Genomic DNA, 15,607 nt, shown 5'->3' on the forward strand with positions numbered 1-15,607 from the left:
AAAAAAAAAAAAAAAATTTAATTGTATGTTCTTTTTTAATAAAATTTTCTTCTAATCTGAAATGCTAAGAGCTGGGCGTATTGTCACTCTGAAAAAATTGGGACTCTAAAATTAGTAATAACTACCACAGAAGCATACAAGTTTGTCCAGAAAGACAAGGATTTTTTCCTCTGATACTAACTCTGGAAAAATTTACCAACCAGATTTTTCCAGCAGGGAAATTGAGTAGCAAAATAGGCAGTGCCCTAGAATACAGTTTTGTAAACATGCAGACACGTTCTTCAAATGCAAGTGTCTCGTAAAATCCAAGGCTACATGAAGTGATAATTCAGTGATAGCATTTCTGCAGACAACTAAGAAAATTCTTACTGATATCATTAACTGTGGATTAGCCACGTGAAATTACTTATCCTTGAGGTCTTTATGCTGCCAAATTGTGTTAAAATTTTACTAAAATCCCTTAAAAGTCATGCCCACTTGAAAATTTCTCAGCTGTGATTTTGTTTGAGCATGGGAATTTAGCCATAAATCTCACTTGCCCGCAAGAACCTGAAAGTTAAACAAAAATCGTACTGAGTCTGCAGACAATGGGAATAACACATTTTACTGGTGAATCTGTGGACTCAAAGCAGGCTGGACACAGGATGTGGACTTACCTTCAAAAGTGGGACAGCAAACTCCAAATTGGACACCAGGGAAGGAGAGCATAGACAGTAAGGCAAAAACTATAGCCTTAAAATAGGGTCTTCATACACCACTGGCCATGGGAGAGTGAGGATGACAAGTCACAGGGAAGCTTGCTGGAAGCTGGGGAAACTGGAGAGGTGTAAATATGGGTTGATCAAATGCAACAAAGAAATCCCTTTTGTGAAGGTGAGTTTCACTGAAAAGTCTCTGCAATTTTTCCTACTTTTTAAAAGATAGCTGAAGATACTCCTTGCAACTCAGTTGAGGCAATCTAAGAGAACCAAGTCCTCAAAGTGAGATTTTAAATTATGTATTGATATCCTTTACTAGTGTGCTGTTTTTGATCAATATCTGTCAATTCCTTCTAAGATTGTTGTTATAGAAAGCTGACAGAAAAGGGGATTGGAGCTGAAGGAATTGAGCTGAAAGAAGCCTCACTTCTTTTATTCAATTAAAAAATTTAAATAAATTATTTGTTCTCTTTCTTGGAAAGAGTAGTGTATGGATTTTTCTCTCCCGAGAATGTCAGACTTGGGTTTTTGGTAAAGGGCAGTCAGCTTTGCTGCCAGGCCGTAGGAGAGATGTGACTGAGAAAGCATTGTCTAGCATGTGGGTCCATTCTTCTCTAACCATGGACTAGGTGTATTCTCTAAAAGTTGTTGCTTATAGATTTAATTAATTTCAAAAATAATCTTTATGGTGCTTTTCACTTGTATCATTTCCCTAAGTCATTCAAATTTTTTAGAATTTTTTTTAATACAGTAGAATAGTCCATATGTAGCTATATTAAATCACCTTTTACATGAACCTGGGAATCCGGCTATTTGAAGAAATCTTATAAAGCATTTTATAAGACAGATATTACTCTCTAATTTGCCTGCTTTTAAAATTTGCCTTTTCATCTCAGCAGTTTGCATAAGGTGGGCTGGCCTTGTATTCTGCTAGAACCGTTGCCCTCCCATGCCGTTGGCTTCCTTTTGAAGTCAGTGATCATAGCTGTTTCATTGAATGAATGAATACAGAAAGAAGGGTAGTGAATGTACAGTGGGTGACAGAGTCATTTGGCTTTCAAGGTGCAAATGCAATAGCATCCAACCACTGACTCAGCCTCTTCTTCTGGAAAAAGTAACATGTACCTTTTCATCCACAGTCTCTTTCACCATACCTCAGGAACCACCGCCGTCTCCAGCAGAAAGGAAGTTCTTTCCCAAGAAACAGAGTTCAAAGGTATTCATATTCCTCACTACAGAAAAAAAATTGTTCTTATTTACAACACTATCTGTGAGAGTTTTGGTGATTTACACATGTTATTGAGTTGTACCTTCAACATAAAAAGTGCTATTTCAGCTGCTGCTAGTATACATTTGACTTTCAAAAGGGGAGCTGTATAAGTCAACTCTACCATGATGTTATCAGTGGTGTCTAAAATTTTCAATCATGTTGCATCATGGCAAGATTAATTAAATGACTGGGTCAGCCTCTAATACTAACTGGTCAGGAGTCCAGGAATCCGGGATGCAGTAGCTATTGCTTTGTGTCCAAATTTGTGTCGTACAGGATGTCTTATTGTGAGGTTCTACTGTTTTTCATTTGTCTTTACACCCAGGCTAAAAAAAGGCAAGATCTCCAAACACAGTATACCTTAATGAAGCAGGGGAAAGAAATCTGTATTATTATTATTATTATTTTGAGACAGAGTCTCAGTCACTCTGTCGCACAGGCTGGAGTGCCGTGGCGCGATGTTGGCTCGCTGCACCCTCTGCCTCCTGGGTCAAGTGATTCTCATGCCTCAGCCTCCCAAGTATCTGGGATTACACGTGCCTGCCACCATGCCCAGCTAATTTTTGTATTTTTAGTAGAGACAGGATTTCACCACTTTGGCCAGGCTGATCTTAAACTCCTGAACTCAAGTGACCCACTTGCCTCTGCCTCCCAAAGTGCTAGGATTACAGACATGAGCCACCATGCCCAGCCTTTTTTTTTTTAAACGCATGCTTCAGCCTCCCAAGTAGCTGGGATTACAGGAATGCACCACCACTCCTGGCTAATTTTTGTGTTTTTAGTAAAGACAGGGTTTCATTATGTTGGCCAGGCCGGTCTCAAACTCTTGGCCTCAAGTGATCCACCTGCCTCGGCCTCCCAAAATCTAGAATTATAGGAGTGAGCCACCATGCTGGGCTGAATTCTGTATTCATTAACATTAGCTCGTCACAGTACAGCCTAATTCATCCTTGTGGAGATTCCCCCAGTTTAAATGTGCTGGACTTTTCTACCTTGCTTTCTTATGTTTATGGGCTACAGACAGACTTCTGTTCTTTGAAACTTTTCACCACAGAAAGGAGACAGCTGGCACTGTCTTTTTCTGGTTTATTGTATGTGGTTATGTTTTCAGCTGTCATAAGAAAAGAAAGAAAGAGAAACTGAAGAGTGACGCAAGAGAAATTAATCCCACTGCCTCTTCATAGTAGACTGCTATCTGTTCTTCCCAGACCTTCATCTTTCAATACTGAAATCATCAAGAGGTTTCACTGTATTTTTGGCACTGGTGGGCTGTGTCCCCTTAAGAGGTTTCCAGGCTATTTATGTAGCAGCATGTCATGTGACACCCCAGTTGCCATGGCAAATATTTGTGTTTCATGAAAAATGTGGGTAAAGAAAATCAATGTAAATGGCCAAATCCCAAGACAGACAGGCCTTCAGGCAAGTGTGTGGCCTGCACCATTATTGTTTCAAATTCAGCTGTTCAACAGGCTGTGAGAAGGCCATGGGCTAATGTGCATAGTAGAAACAGGCGGAGGTACCTGTTTTCATTCTCGCCCTGTTGGAGCGCTCAGGTCCCACAGTTTTATAGATAACAGATCTACAGGTAATACAAATATTATGACTAGGTTTTAGCCAGTAAATGGTTTTCCTCAAAAAAAATGGTTTTAAATAATGACATATTTTCTGTATGCTAATGATCCCTGGTTTTAATTTCCTCTGTTGCCTTCACAAAGCTTTCCCCAGCTGCTGGAAGCAGTAATATTTAATGACTTTTTCCTGTGGTCCCAGATTGATACAGCATTTCTAAACTGACTCTTCAATGGTAAATGTAATTATTCATATATTTTGTGGGAAGTGTCCTGGGCATGGAAGTTAAAACACTAAGAGAAGGACTTCATTATGCCAAGCCTCATGATAGAGCCAGTACAGACCTTTGATCAGACTCAACCACAAGGCAATGTGGTGCCACACTAGTGTCCCTGAGAAGTGGGACTTGGCATCTGATTATAGTTGTTTTTGTAAATATTTACTTGGTCTTGGTGTTGAAAGAGAGAATAGGTTGGCCCAGTGGGGAAAGTGGGGGAGGCGGTGAGGCCCTGAGCCTTCTATTTGTTTTGTAAAATTGCCCGTGAGAGCCATTTTGATTTAAACTGTGTCTCATTCTTCATTGTAGGGGAAAAGGAGAAGGTCAAGAGGACATCATGATAGGAAGGTCTGTAATTTGTGTGACTAGTTGAAATTTGGGGTCTGTCACCTGATGTCCCTTCCTTTTGCTGCAGGGCAAAAGGGTGGGTGACTACTTGACAGCTGGAGATGGCAACAAAAATTCCTGCTTCCTTTATAAAAGAAATGAGATCATGGTTTCAGGAAAAAAAAAAATGGTTCATTTAAAGTGAAAACCCTTTTTTTTAACCTTCTTTTGGGACTGAATTACTTCTCAGGCTTCAGTCCAAACAAATGACTTAGCATCCTTAAAATTTGGCTGAATCATATCAATCTTCCACCTCAGCCAAAGATTTTCATCTTTTAAAAGTACACTTCAAAAGAAATAAAATGTGAAAAATAAATGCAGTTGTCCCCCAGCATGTGCTTGTATGCGTGCATGCATATAGGATGCACACACATGCAACATACTGCATGTACGCTATAGTAAGAGTATAGGAGTTAGAGTTAAGCTGATCCTAACAACTAAGGTAACAAAAACATCAGAAAAATGAAATAGCCCCCACAATATGGCAAGTATATGCCAGCAAGGAACATTCCACAAGACCGTACATGGGTAATAAAAGTCCTGAACTTGAAGTAGGAATACACCGGATTCTCCTTTGAGCAAGTCACTTTACTTATCTGTTCTTCGCTTTCCTCTTCTGACAAATGAGGATAATTCCTTTTTTAACATAGGGTTGCTGCAAGGATCAGATGGGTTAATGTGTCTGAAAGTGTTTTGGAACCATAAAATACTTGTTATCGTAACTCACTGGTCCATTCTTAAGAGCATCTTATAGGCCTCCCTTTCTTGGCGATCTTCTTATCAGTAAGAATTTCAGAGGAATCTTAGCCATCTGCTTTCGAGGAAAAACAGCCCACCTTTTGGGTCACATTTTATGCCTGCAGAGCTGTGCCTACATAGGGCTGTATTTACATCAATGATTTCATACAGTCCCTCTGTACCTAGACAGATTGCTCCTAGGTAAACTAATCAGTACAGTTAGACCCCTCCTTTTGCTTTCCTTGACGTCTTACTATGAGAAAATTGTGAGCCTGATTCTGCACGTTAAAAATAGGATGCATTTGCAAACACTAAGGCATTATTTATCTAGAATATTTGTAACTGCTAATGTTGACTGAGCGTGTCCTGCATGCATGGCACTAAGCACCTTTCATACCCCTTGAACCCTCATAGCAGGCAGAACCTATGTGCTGCTATTGTCCCCAGGCCCACCCAGTTGGTAAAAGGGTACAAAGGATGCAGCTGACAGAGTGAGGCTCCGCAGTTTGTGCTTTCTGCAAGTTCCAGGTTATGAATGCTTCCACATGGGTCGGCTTTTCAAATAGCGCTACTGCTGCTCCTGTTACTCACGTCTAACATGCGCTGAGTGCTTACTCTTTGCCAAGCTGTTTTCCTAATGTCTTAAGTGGATTATCTCTTAGTTTTCACAGGATTTCTGTGCAATAGACACTATTATTCAATTAGTCATCCAATTAGTAAATAATAGAACCAGCATACAAAATTAGATTATGTAACTACCAGAGCCCCCAAGCATTAGAAATTTTTATAAATCTCAATCATTTTTTACGGAAACATATTAAATTTATTACATTTCTAAAATAGATTACATTTCTGCCTACCTGATATTTTCTCTATTTAATGTCATGTATACAGGTAATCAGTTTCCATGTCTTTTACTATTTCCTTCAATTCAGACAGTGGTAACACCTTTGCTGTTGTGTCTGCTTTCATTAGCTCTGACTTTAACAGCTGTTTCTATCTTATGGCTCAGTTAACCAAACCCAGTTTAAGAAGTTGAATAAGTTTAAGTCAGTCAGGCTTTGCGCAGTATCCAAAGAATAAAATTAAAAATGATAGTATAGTTTGTAATAGTTATTTCAATAAATCTGAGGCATCTGTATTTTCAAGAATCTTGTTCAAAGGTTTGAGGTTGTTAAAATGGCCTGTCAGCAAATAAATCTTTTTATTATCTTAAGGCAGGTATAAAAACAATGTTAAGATTCACTTAATTTTAATTAATATTTTGATAATAAAAATCTATTTTATGGATAAGACAAGCAAACAAACAAATATATTTATTGCACTATAGGAGTATAGACCAAATTCATGAGTGAGTTTTCTTCTAGGAACAGGAAGAAAGAGGAAAGAAATTAAAAAGAAATACAGAGAGGACTTTAACGTTATATATATATAAAACATACACACATATACACCCACATCACACACATGCACGCACGTGTGCGTGTGTGCACACACACACACACAGACACATATATAGCAAAGACGATGAAAAAAATGTGTCCATGGGAGTTTTGTATATTATACTCTATACTTTTCTATATGTTCAAAACTTTTCCAAGATATCTCCAAATTTAAAAAATACCCAATTGAAGAAAAATATAAAAGAAAATCCTGTTTCCTAAGCCATCCCTCTGTTGTGAAGTTTATTTTGGTGTAGAAAGAATAGGTTTTGGTGATAACATTGCAATCTCAAATGTGGGGTCTCGCTTCTCTTAGTCATTCTTTTCTATTGCTTCTTTCTTTAGTATTTCCCCAACTTCTGATCGTCTCAATAGAAAACTGTAATTATTTTATGGGTGAGTCAGCTGAACTATTTTAGTCAGGCAGTATGTGTGACATTAAACATATCACTGCCCCTGTCTGCTCTCATTTCCTCCTATCTGTATAAAAAGGAGATTGGATCAAATCAGTGTTTTTAAGGGGCTTCCATATCCCCTAAATCCTCACCTCACAGCCCCAGAGAAAGAAGAAAAGCAAAAGCTGCTAGTTATGTGGGGCTCTAGGCCCCTATATCCATAGCACCTGGGTTTTCTATTTTACCTTCTTATCATCAGACTATATGGTATTTGAACAAAGTGTTCCGGGATTTAAAATGTATACTTTCAAAACCACTAGATGATATCCAGCAGCAGTTTTGGCTCTAACATGTCATATCTGGTGGGGGGAATAAGTCTACTTCTTAAAGGGCACAGGGTGCCTCCCTGGTTGACTTTGCTCCCAGCACAATTTAAATAAATAATTTTTTCTGCCTTGCCCTAAAGGGCTGGAGAGAGGGCAGGTCTTACTTTGACAGGAATTAGAGCTCTGCAAGCTGGAGATACAAAATGAGATTCCAAAGCCACTTTTTCTCTTTTAGACTCATTTTCTCTCATAAAACTTCATTTAATTTACCATCTTAAAGGAAGAAAAGAAAAATCCAAACACGAAAAAAAAAAAAAAAAACCAACCCTATGGAATCTTTTTTAAAAAACACAAATCTTGATGTTTTAATTTTTTTTTTTTTTTAAGACGGAGTCTCACTCTGTCACCCAGGCTGGAGTGCAGTGGTGTGATCTTGGCTTACTGCAGCCTCCGCTTCCCGAGTTCAAACGAGTTCAAGCAAGTCTCCTTTGTCAGCCTCCCAAGTAACTGGGACTACAGGCACCCACCACCACATCTGGCTAATTTTTTTTTTTTTTTTGTATTTTTAGTAAAGACAGGGTTTTACCATGTTGGTCAGGCTAGTGTGGAACTCCTAACCTCAAATGATCTGCCCACCGCAGCCTCCCAAACTGCAGGGATTACAGACATGAGCTATCGTGCCCGGCCTAATTTATATTTTTTTAACTTTTAGGCTCAGAGGTACATGTGCAGGTTTTTTATATAGGTATTAATAAGTTGTGTTTCACGCGGATTTGGTCGAACAGATTATTTCATCACTCAGGTAATAAGCATAGTACCCAATAGGTAGTTTTTGGATCCTTGTCCTCTTCCCACCCTCCACCCTTAAGTAGGCCCCTGTGTCTATTCCCTTCTTTGTATTCATGTGTATTCAATGTTTAGCTCCCACTTATAAGTGAGACAATATACTATGTGGTTTTTTGTTCCTGTTTTATTTTGCTTATGATAATAGCCTCCAGCTCCATCCATCTTGCTTCAAATAACATGACTTCTTTCTTTTCATGGCTGCATAGTATTCCATGGTATGTATGTACCACATTGTCTGTATCCAGTCTACTGTTGATGGTCATTTAGGTTGATTCCATGTCTTTGTTATTGTGCATAGTGCTGCAATGAACATAACACCTGCATGTATCTTTATGGTAGAATGATTTATAGTCTTTTGGGTATATACCTAATGGACTGCTGGGTGGAATGGTAATTCTGTTTTAAGTTCTTTGAGAAGTCACTAAACTGCTTTCCACAATGGCTGAACTAATTTACATTCCTACTGGCAGTGTATAAGCATTTCCTTTTCTCTGTAACCTCACCAGCATCTGTTATTTTTTGACCTTTTTATAATAGTCATTCTGACTGGTGTGAGATGGTATCTCATTGTGGTTTTGATTTGCACGTAGAATCTTTTAAAAACAGTTACTGTTTTCTCTAGTTCATTAGAAATTGCCATCCTCACCTATGCATTTTCAGCATTAAACTTTCAAAATGAATTGAAATGATACAGTTTTATTTGCAAAACAATTTTTTTTTGAAAATCTTGCAAAAGAATTTTTCTTGTAATTACTGAGAAAAACTATAAGGATTATTTTTACTACTTTTAAAAAACTGAATGATAATTATTATTTTTAGAGACAGGGTCTCCCTCTGTCACCCAGGTTGGAGTGCAATGGTGTGATGATAGCTCACTGCAGCCTCAAACTCTGGGAGCAAGTGATCCTCCCTCAGCTGACGGGGCACAGTGGCTCATGCCTGTAATCCCAGCACTTTGGGAGGTCAAGGCAGACAGATCACTTGAGGGTCAGGAGTTCAAGACCAGCCTGGACAACATGGTGAAACCTCATCTCTACTAAAAATACAGAAATTAGCTGGGCGTGGTGGCACGTGCCTATAATCCTGGCTACTGGGGAGTTTATTAAAAAGACAGGAGAATCACTTGAACCCGGGAGGTAGAGCTTGCAGTGAGCCAAGAGTGTACCACTGCACATCAGCCTGGGCAATAAAGGAAGACTCTGTCTCAAAAAGGAAAAAAAAAAGAATACATATGTAGATATAGAGAATATGACAAGGTGGAGCTCTGTAGGAATTCTGCAAGTATTCTTTAGTGATCTGTGATCAATGAACTTACTAGACCCACATTTTTCTCAAGAAAATAGGGATGTCAGGCTTTACTTTGGTGTTAATAGCAGTCCTTTTTGAGGCTTGCTTTTTTCCCTGTACATGTAGAGAAAATGATGATATGTCTTTGCTCAGAGATCTGGGATTCCAGGCTGCTTTTGATTCCCATCCTGTCAGGCTTCCTGTCCCTATCCCCAGCAGGTTCAACCCATCCATCATAATTGTCCCCAGTGGTTCTTAACTATGTCACATTTTCTCAGAGAATATTAGAGGGGTCACAAAAAAGACGAAATCAATGCAGCCATAAAATGAAATGTGTCTTTAGAAGGAAATTTTGCATTTGACTGAAAATAGACAATCTATTTTTTAAAAATTCTTGATTCTGTTCTGTTTGATCTTCAACCAGATTTTGATCCATCGCATGTTTTTATTCCATGAGAATGCATCAAAGGATGGGGATTTTTCTCCTCAGGAAGTGTTTCAGAGTTCAGGAAGAATCATTAGAATAAAGATACCTTTCAAAACAATTGCAGAAATTATTCCTAGAAAATTGCTGCTGATCTGAGTGGCCTTTACACTCAAGTTGCCGCTTTTATATGTCTCTGCTCAATGAGTTCTGTTTTTGCCTTTTATTCCCTTTGTAAAGGTTAAAGACTCTGACTTTCACTTTCAATTGGCACTTAAGGCTTACTTGGACAGTTTCTAGGTATTATGAACTGAGAGCCATTGACTGGCAGACCCCAGAATACTGGAATATCACTCTTTGGGGTTTTCTCCCCATGATGACCTTTACCATTAGGTGGTGTGGGCAGCCATTCATCTATTTTGATTTGAGAGTTACTAGAAAGAGTTTTCTATCTAAAAAATAGAAAAGGAAAAAAAATCCCCCACGTCTTTTTCATGGTGTATAAAGTGATGCCATTGGAGATAGCTGCCTTTGATTTGATGGCTTTACTGGCTCCGGAAGTTTATTAAAAAGCCAATAGCCCTGGAGGGGTGACACATTAAGTCAGAGAGGCATAGGGTATCAAAATTAGAAGTACCCTGAGTGATCACTTAATGGAAACTGAAACCCCACAGAAGTGGCTTCCCAAGGCCACAGAGGAAGGTGGTAACAGACTAGATTCTAGGTCTTCTTGCTTCAGATATACCACACCATGTTATGTTCATTAGCACATTGATAGGAATTAGTTTAACAAATTGCTTTCCAGCCTATCAAATAAGAAAAAATAAGCCGAGGGCAGTGGCTCATGCTTGTAACCCCAACACTTTGGGAGGCTGGGGTGGGTGGGTCACTTGAGGCCGGCCAGGAGTTCAAGACCAGCCTGGGCAACATAGCAAGACCCTTATCTCTACTCGCCCCCCAAAAATACAAAAATTAGATGGGCATCATGACATATGCTGATAGTCCCAGCTACTCTTAAAGCTGAGGTGGGAGGATCACTTGCACCCAGAGTTTGAGGCTACAGTGAGTTATGATCACACCATTGCACTCCAATCTGGGTGACAGAGGGAGACCCTGTTTCTAAAAATAATAATTATCATTCAGTTTTTTAAAAAGAAAAAGAAAAAAACAGCAGATCAAGGCCAGGTTGGTTCTGATGTAGAAGGTGGTAAAAGGAAGGCTAAGAAGACCACAGCTTAGTAAGGAGCCATATGGAGAGTTCTAGACAGTTAAGGCTGTGGGCACTGGTGGTATGGGGTAGGGGACAGCATGTGGTAGGGTGTGGAAGAGAAAGTGCCCAATGGGAAGGAAGAGGGGCTGATGAAAGGAAATGGAAGAGTAGTAAAGACATACTTCTTTTTTTTTTTAATTTATTTATTATACTTTAAGTTCTGGGGTCCATGTGCAGATTGTGCAGGTTTGTTACATTGGTATACACGTGCCATGGTGGTGGTTTGCTGCATCCATCGCCCCATCATCTACATTAGGTATTTCTCCTAATGCTATCCCTCCCCAATCCCCGCACCCCCTGCTATTCCTCCCCTAGCCCCCCACCCCCCAGGCCCCAGTGTGTGATGTTCCCCTCCCTGTGTCCATGTGTTCTCATTGTTCAACACCCACTTATGAGTGAGAACATGCAGTGTTTGGTTTTCTGTTCTTGGCAAAGACACTCTTCTTATAGTACTTATTCTCCTTCCTTTGGTTATATATGGATTTGGGTTGTTTAGGAACAGAATTTTGTCTTATAGTAGTAAAAATACTGTGTTAGAAATTAAGAAGCTCCACCAACTAGCTTTCTGATCTTGGGCAAGTCATTTAACCTCTCTGAGCCTCAGTTTCCTTCTCTATGGTAAAAACCACATTGACTAGGGATAAGACACTGTTAAAGGTTCTTGACACATACTTTAATCATCATAGAAGCTCTGCAGGGACCTCTAATTTTTACAGATAAGGAAATTTAGGTTCAGAGGGTGTAGTAACTTGCCCAAGAGGATGTAGCAGATATTGGCAAAGCTTTGATTTCAACCCAGGTTAGTCAGACTTAAGGCAAAGCCTCATTTCCCTGGGCCAATAATAGCCTATTGAGCAAAAGGCAAAGCCAGTAACCTTCAAGTTCCCTTGTCCTTTAAAATTCAGGCCTGTGACTATGCTGAATTCCGGACCACTGATTAGGTCAGCTATTCTCTCTGAATATCATATACATCTTTTGCAAAGTTCTAAACAGCTGAGGTCCTGATCTTCATTCTATACAAAGCTCAACATATTGTGGACCCTTAACAAAATTTAAAAGCAGCGTCAAAAAAATAGCACCCCTGGTCTTTGGGAAAGAATAAGGACTCTATCTCTGAAGAACGTTCCATTCATATTCTGAATCTAAGCTCTTATTTGGAGCCATAACATGCAGGAAGAACTTACTCTTTTTCATACAGTGCAATTGCCTGGGCTAATTACTAATGGATATGTTTGAGCATTTGAGAAACTGAACATTGGCTTTTAGTTTTAAAAGGAATTTAGTCCATCCTTCTAGGCAACAGAATGATTATTATTCTCTAAAGATGATATCCATGTGGTATCATCCCAAATACTTGGCCATTTGCCACTATGAGATCCTGCTTGTATCTGATTATGGATCTAGTTTAATGCTACACCCATATACTGTCCATATAAATGAAAAGAACATTTTTCATGAAGACATTTGTCTTAGAAATGTGATTTTCTTTGTGATAGTTATTTTTTTTATTTTTATTTTTTTTTGAGACAGAGTCTTACTCTGTTGCCAGCCTGGAGTGCAGTGGCGCAATCTTGGCTCACTGCAACCTCCACCTCTTGGGTTGAAGCAGTTCTTCTACCTCAGCCTCCCAAGTAGCTGGGACCACAAGCACATGCCACCACACCCGGCTAATTTTTGTAGTTTTAGTAGAGATGGGGTTTCACCATGTTGGCCAGGATGGTCTACGATCTCTTGACCTTGTGATCCACCCCCCTCGGCCTCCCAAAGTGCTGGGATTATAGGCGTGAGCCACCGGGACTGGCTGTGGTAGTTATTTCTAAATTTTATTTATTTATTTATTTGAGAGACAGGGGCTCGCTCTGTCACCCCTGGAGTGCAGTGGCATGATCATTGCTTACTGCACCCTGGAATTCCTGGGCTTAAGCGATCCTCTCACCTCAGCCTACCAAGTAGCTGGGACTACAGGTGTGTGCCTCCATACCCAGCTAGTATTTCTAAATTTTAGAATGCAACGCTGGGTTATGTTTTTTGCTTTACATCTGTGATTTATTAACATAAATAATCATCATCCTGCTTTCCTGTTTTTTGTTTTGGATTTAGAATTTTGCCTAAATAACTGCTCTAGAAACTCTCAAAGTTATCTAATTAGTGATTACAATTTGCAAGCAAAGAACATTTCCCAGCTACTTAGTTAGAGCAAGATGCTTATAATTAGGCCACAGGTTTGGGCTGTGTGTAGGCCAATTAGTGAACACAGGCATCTCACAAAGGTATGGTTGTGACCCAAGAAGGACCAGGTGAGAATGCAGTGTTTCGACAGAGATCCATCTCAGCTAGAAGGAAAAAAAGTTGGGCCAGGCACAGCGGCTCACACCTGTAAACCCAGCACTTTGGGAGGCCGAGGCGGGCAGATCACAAGGTCAGGAGTTAGAGAGCAGCCTGACCAACCTGGTGAAACCCTATTTCTACTAAAGATACAAAAATTAGCCAGGTGTGGTGGCACGTGCCTGTAATCCCAACTACTCAGGAGGCTGAGACAGGAGAATCACTTGAACCTGGGAAGCAGAGGTTGTAGTGAGCCAAGAATACACCACTATACTGCAGCCTGGGTGACAGAGCAAGACTCTGTTGCAAAAAAAAAAAGGAAAAAAATTGCTGTTAAGTCAGTAATATCATATTGGGAGTGTAGCACATCTTAAAAAAGGAGGGAAAGAGAGAGGAAGGAAGGGAAAAAGAAGAGAGGGAAGGGAAAAGAAGGAAGGGAGGGAGGGAAGGAGGGAGGAAGAAAGGAAAGGGAGGGGAAAAGAAAAAGAAGGAAAGGAAGAAGAAGAAAGCCAACAAATAATAGTAGACAAGTTCACGGTGATAAATAATAAAGAAAGAATAACAGAAGGAGCCAGAACCTGAAGCATGGCATGACCTTTCATCAGGGCTCTTATTCCTAGTAGGCTGTGAAGCAGCTTTGTCTTTACCTGCTCAATGGATCTCAATGCTGATGCACGGCTTTAATTTGGGAAGGCTTTCTCTTGAGAGGCATGTCTTTTCTTGCTCCAAGTCTAAAGCGCTCCCAAGTGTGGTATTCTCTGTGACAGATGTACTACAGTTATGCTTTAGCTGACTCCAAACCCATAGCTTCCCAGTGCCTGAGTGGTCTATCTGATGTCCAGGAGTGTGTTTCCTTTGAGAGCAGGTCTTTGCTGGAATATCATCGAAGAAGGTAGAAAAGTGTAATCCCTTTGTTCTAAAACAGCCGCTGATAAATTTTGCCCCCACCACCACCCAAGGCTATTCTTTCAGAAGGTCTAAAATGCATTTGTTGATGTACATAAAAACCCTAGACCCACCCCATGGAAAGACACTGTCTGAGAGAGAGTGAGTCCTCTTCTTTCTCAACTTCTCACAAGGTGGTCCCGTTTTCATAGATGATCCTAATTCCACATGACTCTCTGTGAAGATAAGAAGTTTCAAAAATATTTTAATATTGCCAAGGGGACAAGATTCTCTGGAAAATCTCCCATTCATAGCTTTGCTTCTTGTAGAAGTCTGAGTCCTGTTGACTGAATCCCACGTGACTGGCAGGACCAGCCAGCTCCAAACATGTTGATCTGTGGTTCTTCTGCATATCTATTTCTCACTGATGAAGCACTGTCATTCTTCTCCGAGTCCTAATTCCTACTATCAGAGCAACATGGCCATAGGCCATTTTTGTTGGAACACGTGCCACTTGTCTTCTACCAGGAGTGGCAGCTCCTCCAGCCAGCACTGGTGGCTGCTAAAGAACGCATTACTTCTCCAACTTTCTCTTGCCCATCCAAGAAGAAAGAATTTATTTTCATCTACCAAGCAGCTTGCATTCTCTTTTGGCACCCTGATTAGATCAGAAAGGGCTAGAAGCTTAGAAGATTTTTTCCCTCATTTTTATGCCTTATAACAACTCAAAAGTACACTAAAGCTCACTGCTATTTTAAGTCTGCTTCTAAAGTGAAAGAAAATTCACACTTAGGGACTTAACGCTTGTTTGTCAGCATTTTTACTTGAGATGGCAGTCTAATTAATTATTCCACCACCCAGGACCAAAGAAAAGAAAAAATGCTCATCATCACTAGTCATCAGAGAAATGCAAATCAAAACAACATTGAGATACCATCTCACGCCAGTTAGAATGGCGATCATTAAAAAATCTGGAGACAACAGATGCTGGAGAGGATGTGGAGAAATAGGAACACTTTTGCACTGTTGGTGGGAGTGTAAATTAGTTCAACCATTGTGGAAGACAGTGTGGCGATTCCTCAAGGACCTAGAAATAGAAATTCCATTTGACCCAGCAATCCCATTACTGGGTATATATCCAAAGGATTACAAATCGTTCTACTATAAGGACACGTGCACACAAATGTTCATTGCAGCACTGTTTACGATAGCAAAGACCTGGAACCAACCCAAATGCCCATCGACGATAGACTGGATAGGGAAAATGTGGCACATATACACTATGGAATATTATGCAGCCATCAAAAACGATGAGTTTGGGTCCTTTGTAGAGACGTGGATGAACCTGGAAACCATCATTCTCAGCAAACTGACAGAAGAGCAGAAGATCAAACACCACATGTTCTCACTCATAGGCAGGTGTTGAACAATGAGAACACATGGACACAGGGAGGGGAGCACTACACAC

The 15,607-nt window shown here is 40.0% G+C and overlaps 1 protein-coding gene across 4 annotated transcripts in view; it reads left to right on the forward strand.

The window, feature by feature from the left end:
* Positions 1-15,607, forward strand: part of IQCH (IQ motif containing H) — a 265,140-nt gene that overhangs the window by 124,047 nt on the left and 125,486 nt on the right. The window contains exons 7-8 of one of the 4 annotated variants that reach the window (XM_017518946.2): positions 1,838-1,914; positions 4,124-4,162. In XM_017518946.2, the coding sequence (XP_017374435.1) occupies positions 1,838-1,914; positions 4,124-4,162 (116 nt within the window). Of the gene's footprint in view, positions 1-1,834; positions 1,915-4,123; positions 4,163-15,607 lie in introns of those variants that run through there. The other 3 variants (XM_037735050.1, XM_037735051.1, XR_005198403.1) reach the window with 3 other exon arrangements.

Source organism: Cebus imitator, unplaced genomic scaffold (assembly GCF_001604975.1).
Source record: "Cebus imitator isolate Cc_AM_T3 unplaced genomic scaffold, Cebus_imitator-1.0 Scaffold715, whole genome shotgun sequence".
Taxonomy (NCBI): domain Eukaryota; kingdom Metazoa; phylum Chordata; class Mammalia; order Primates; family Cebidae; genus Cebus; species Cebus imitator.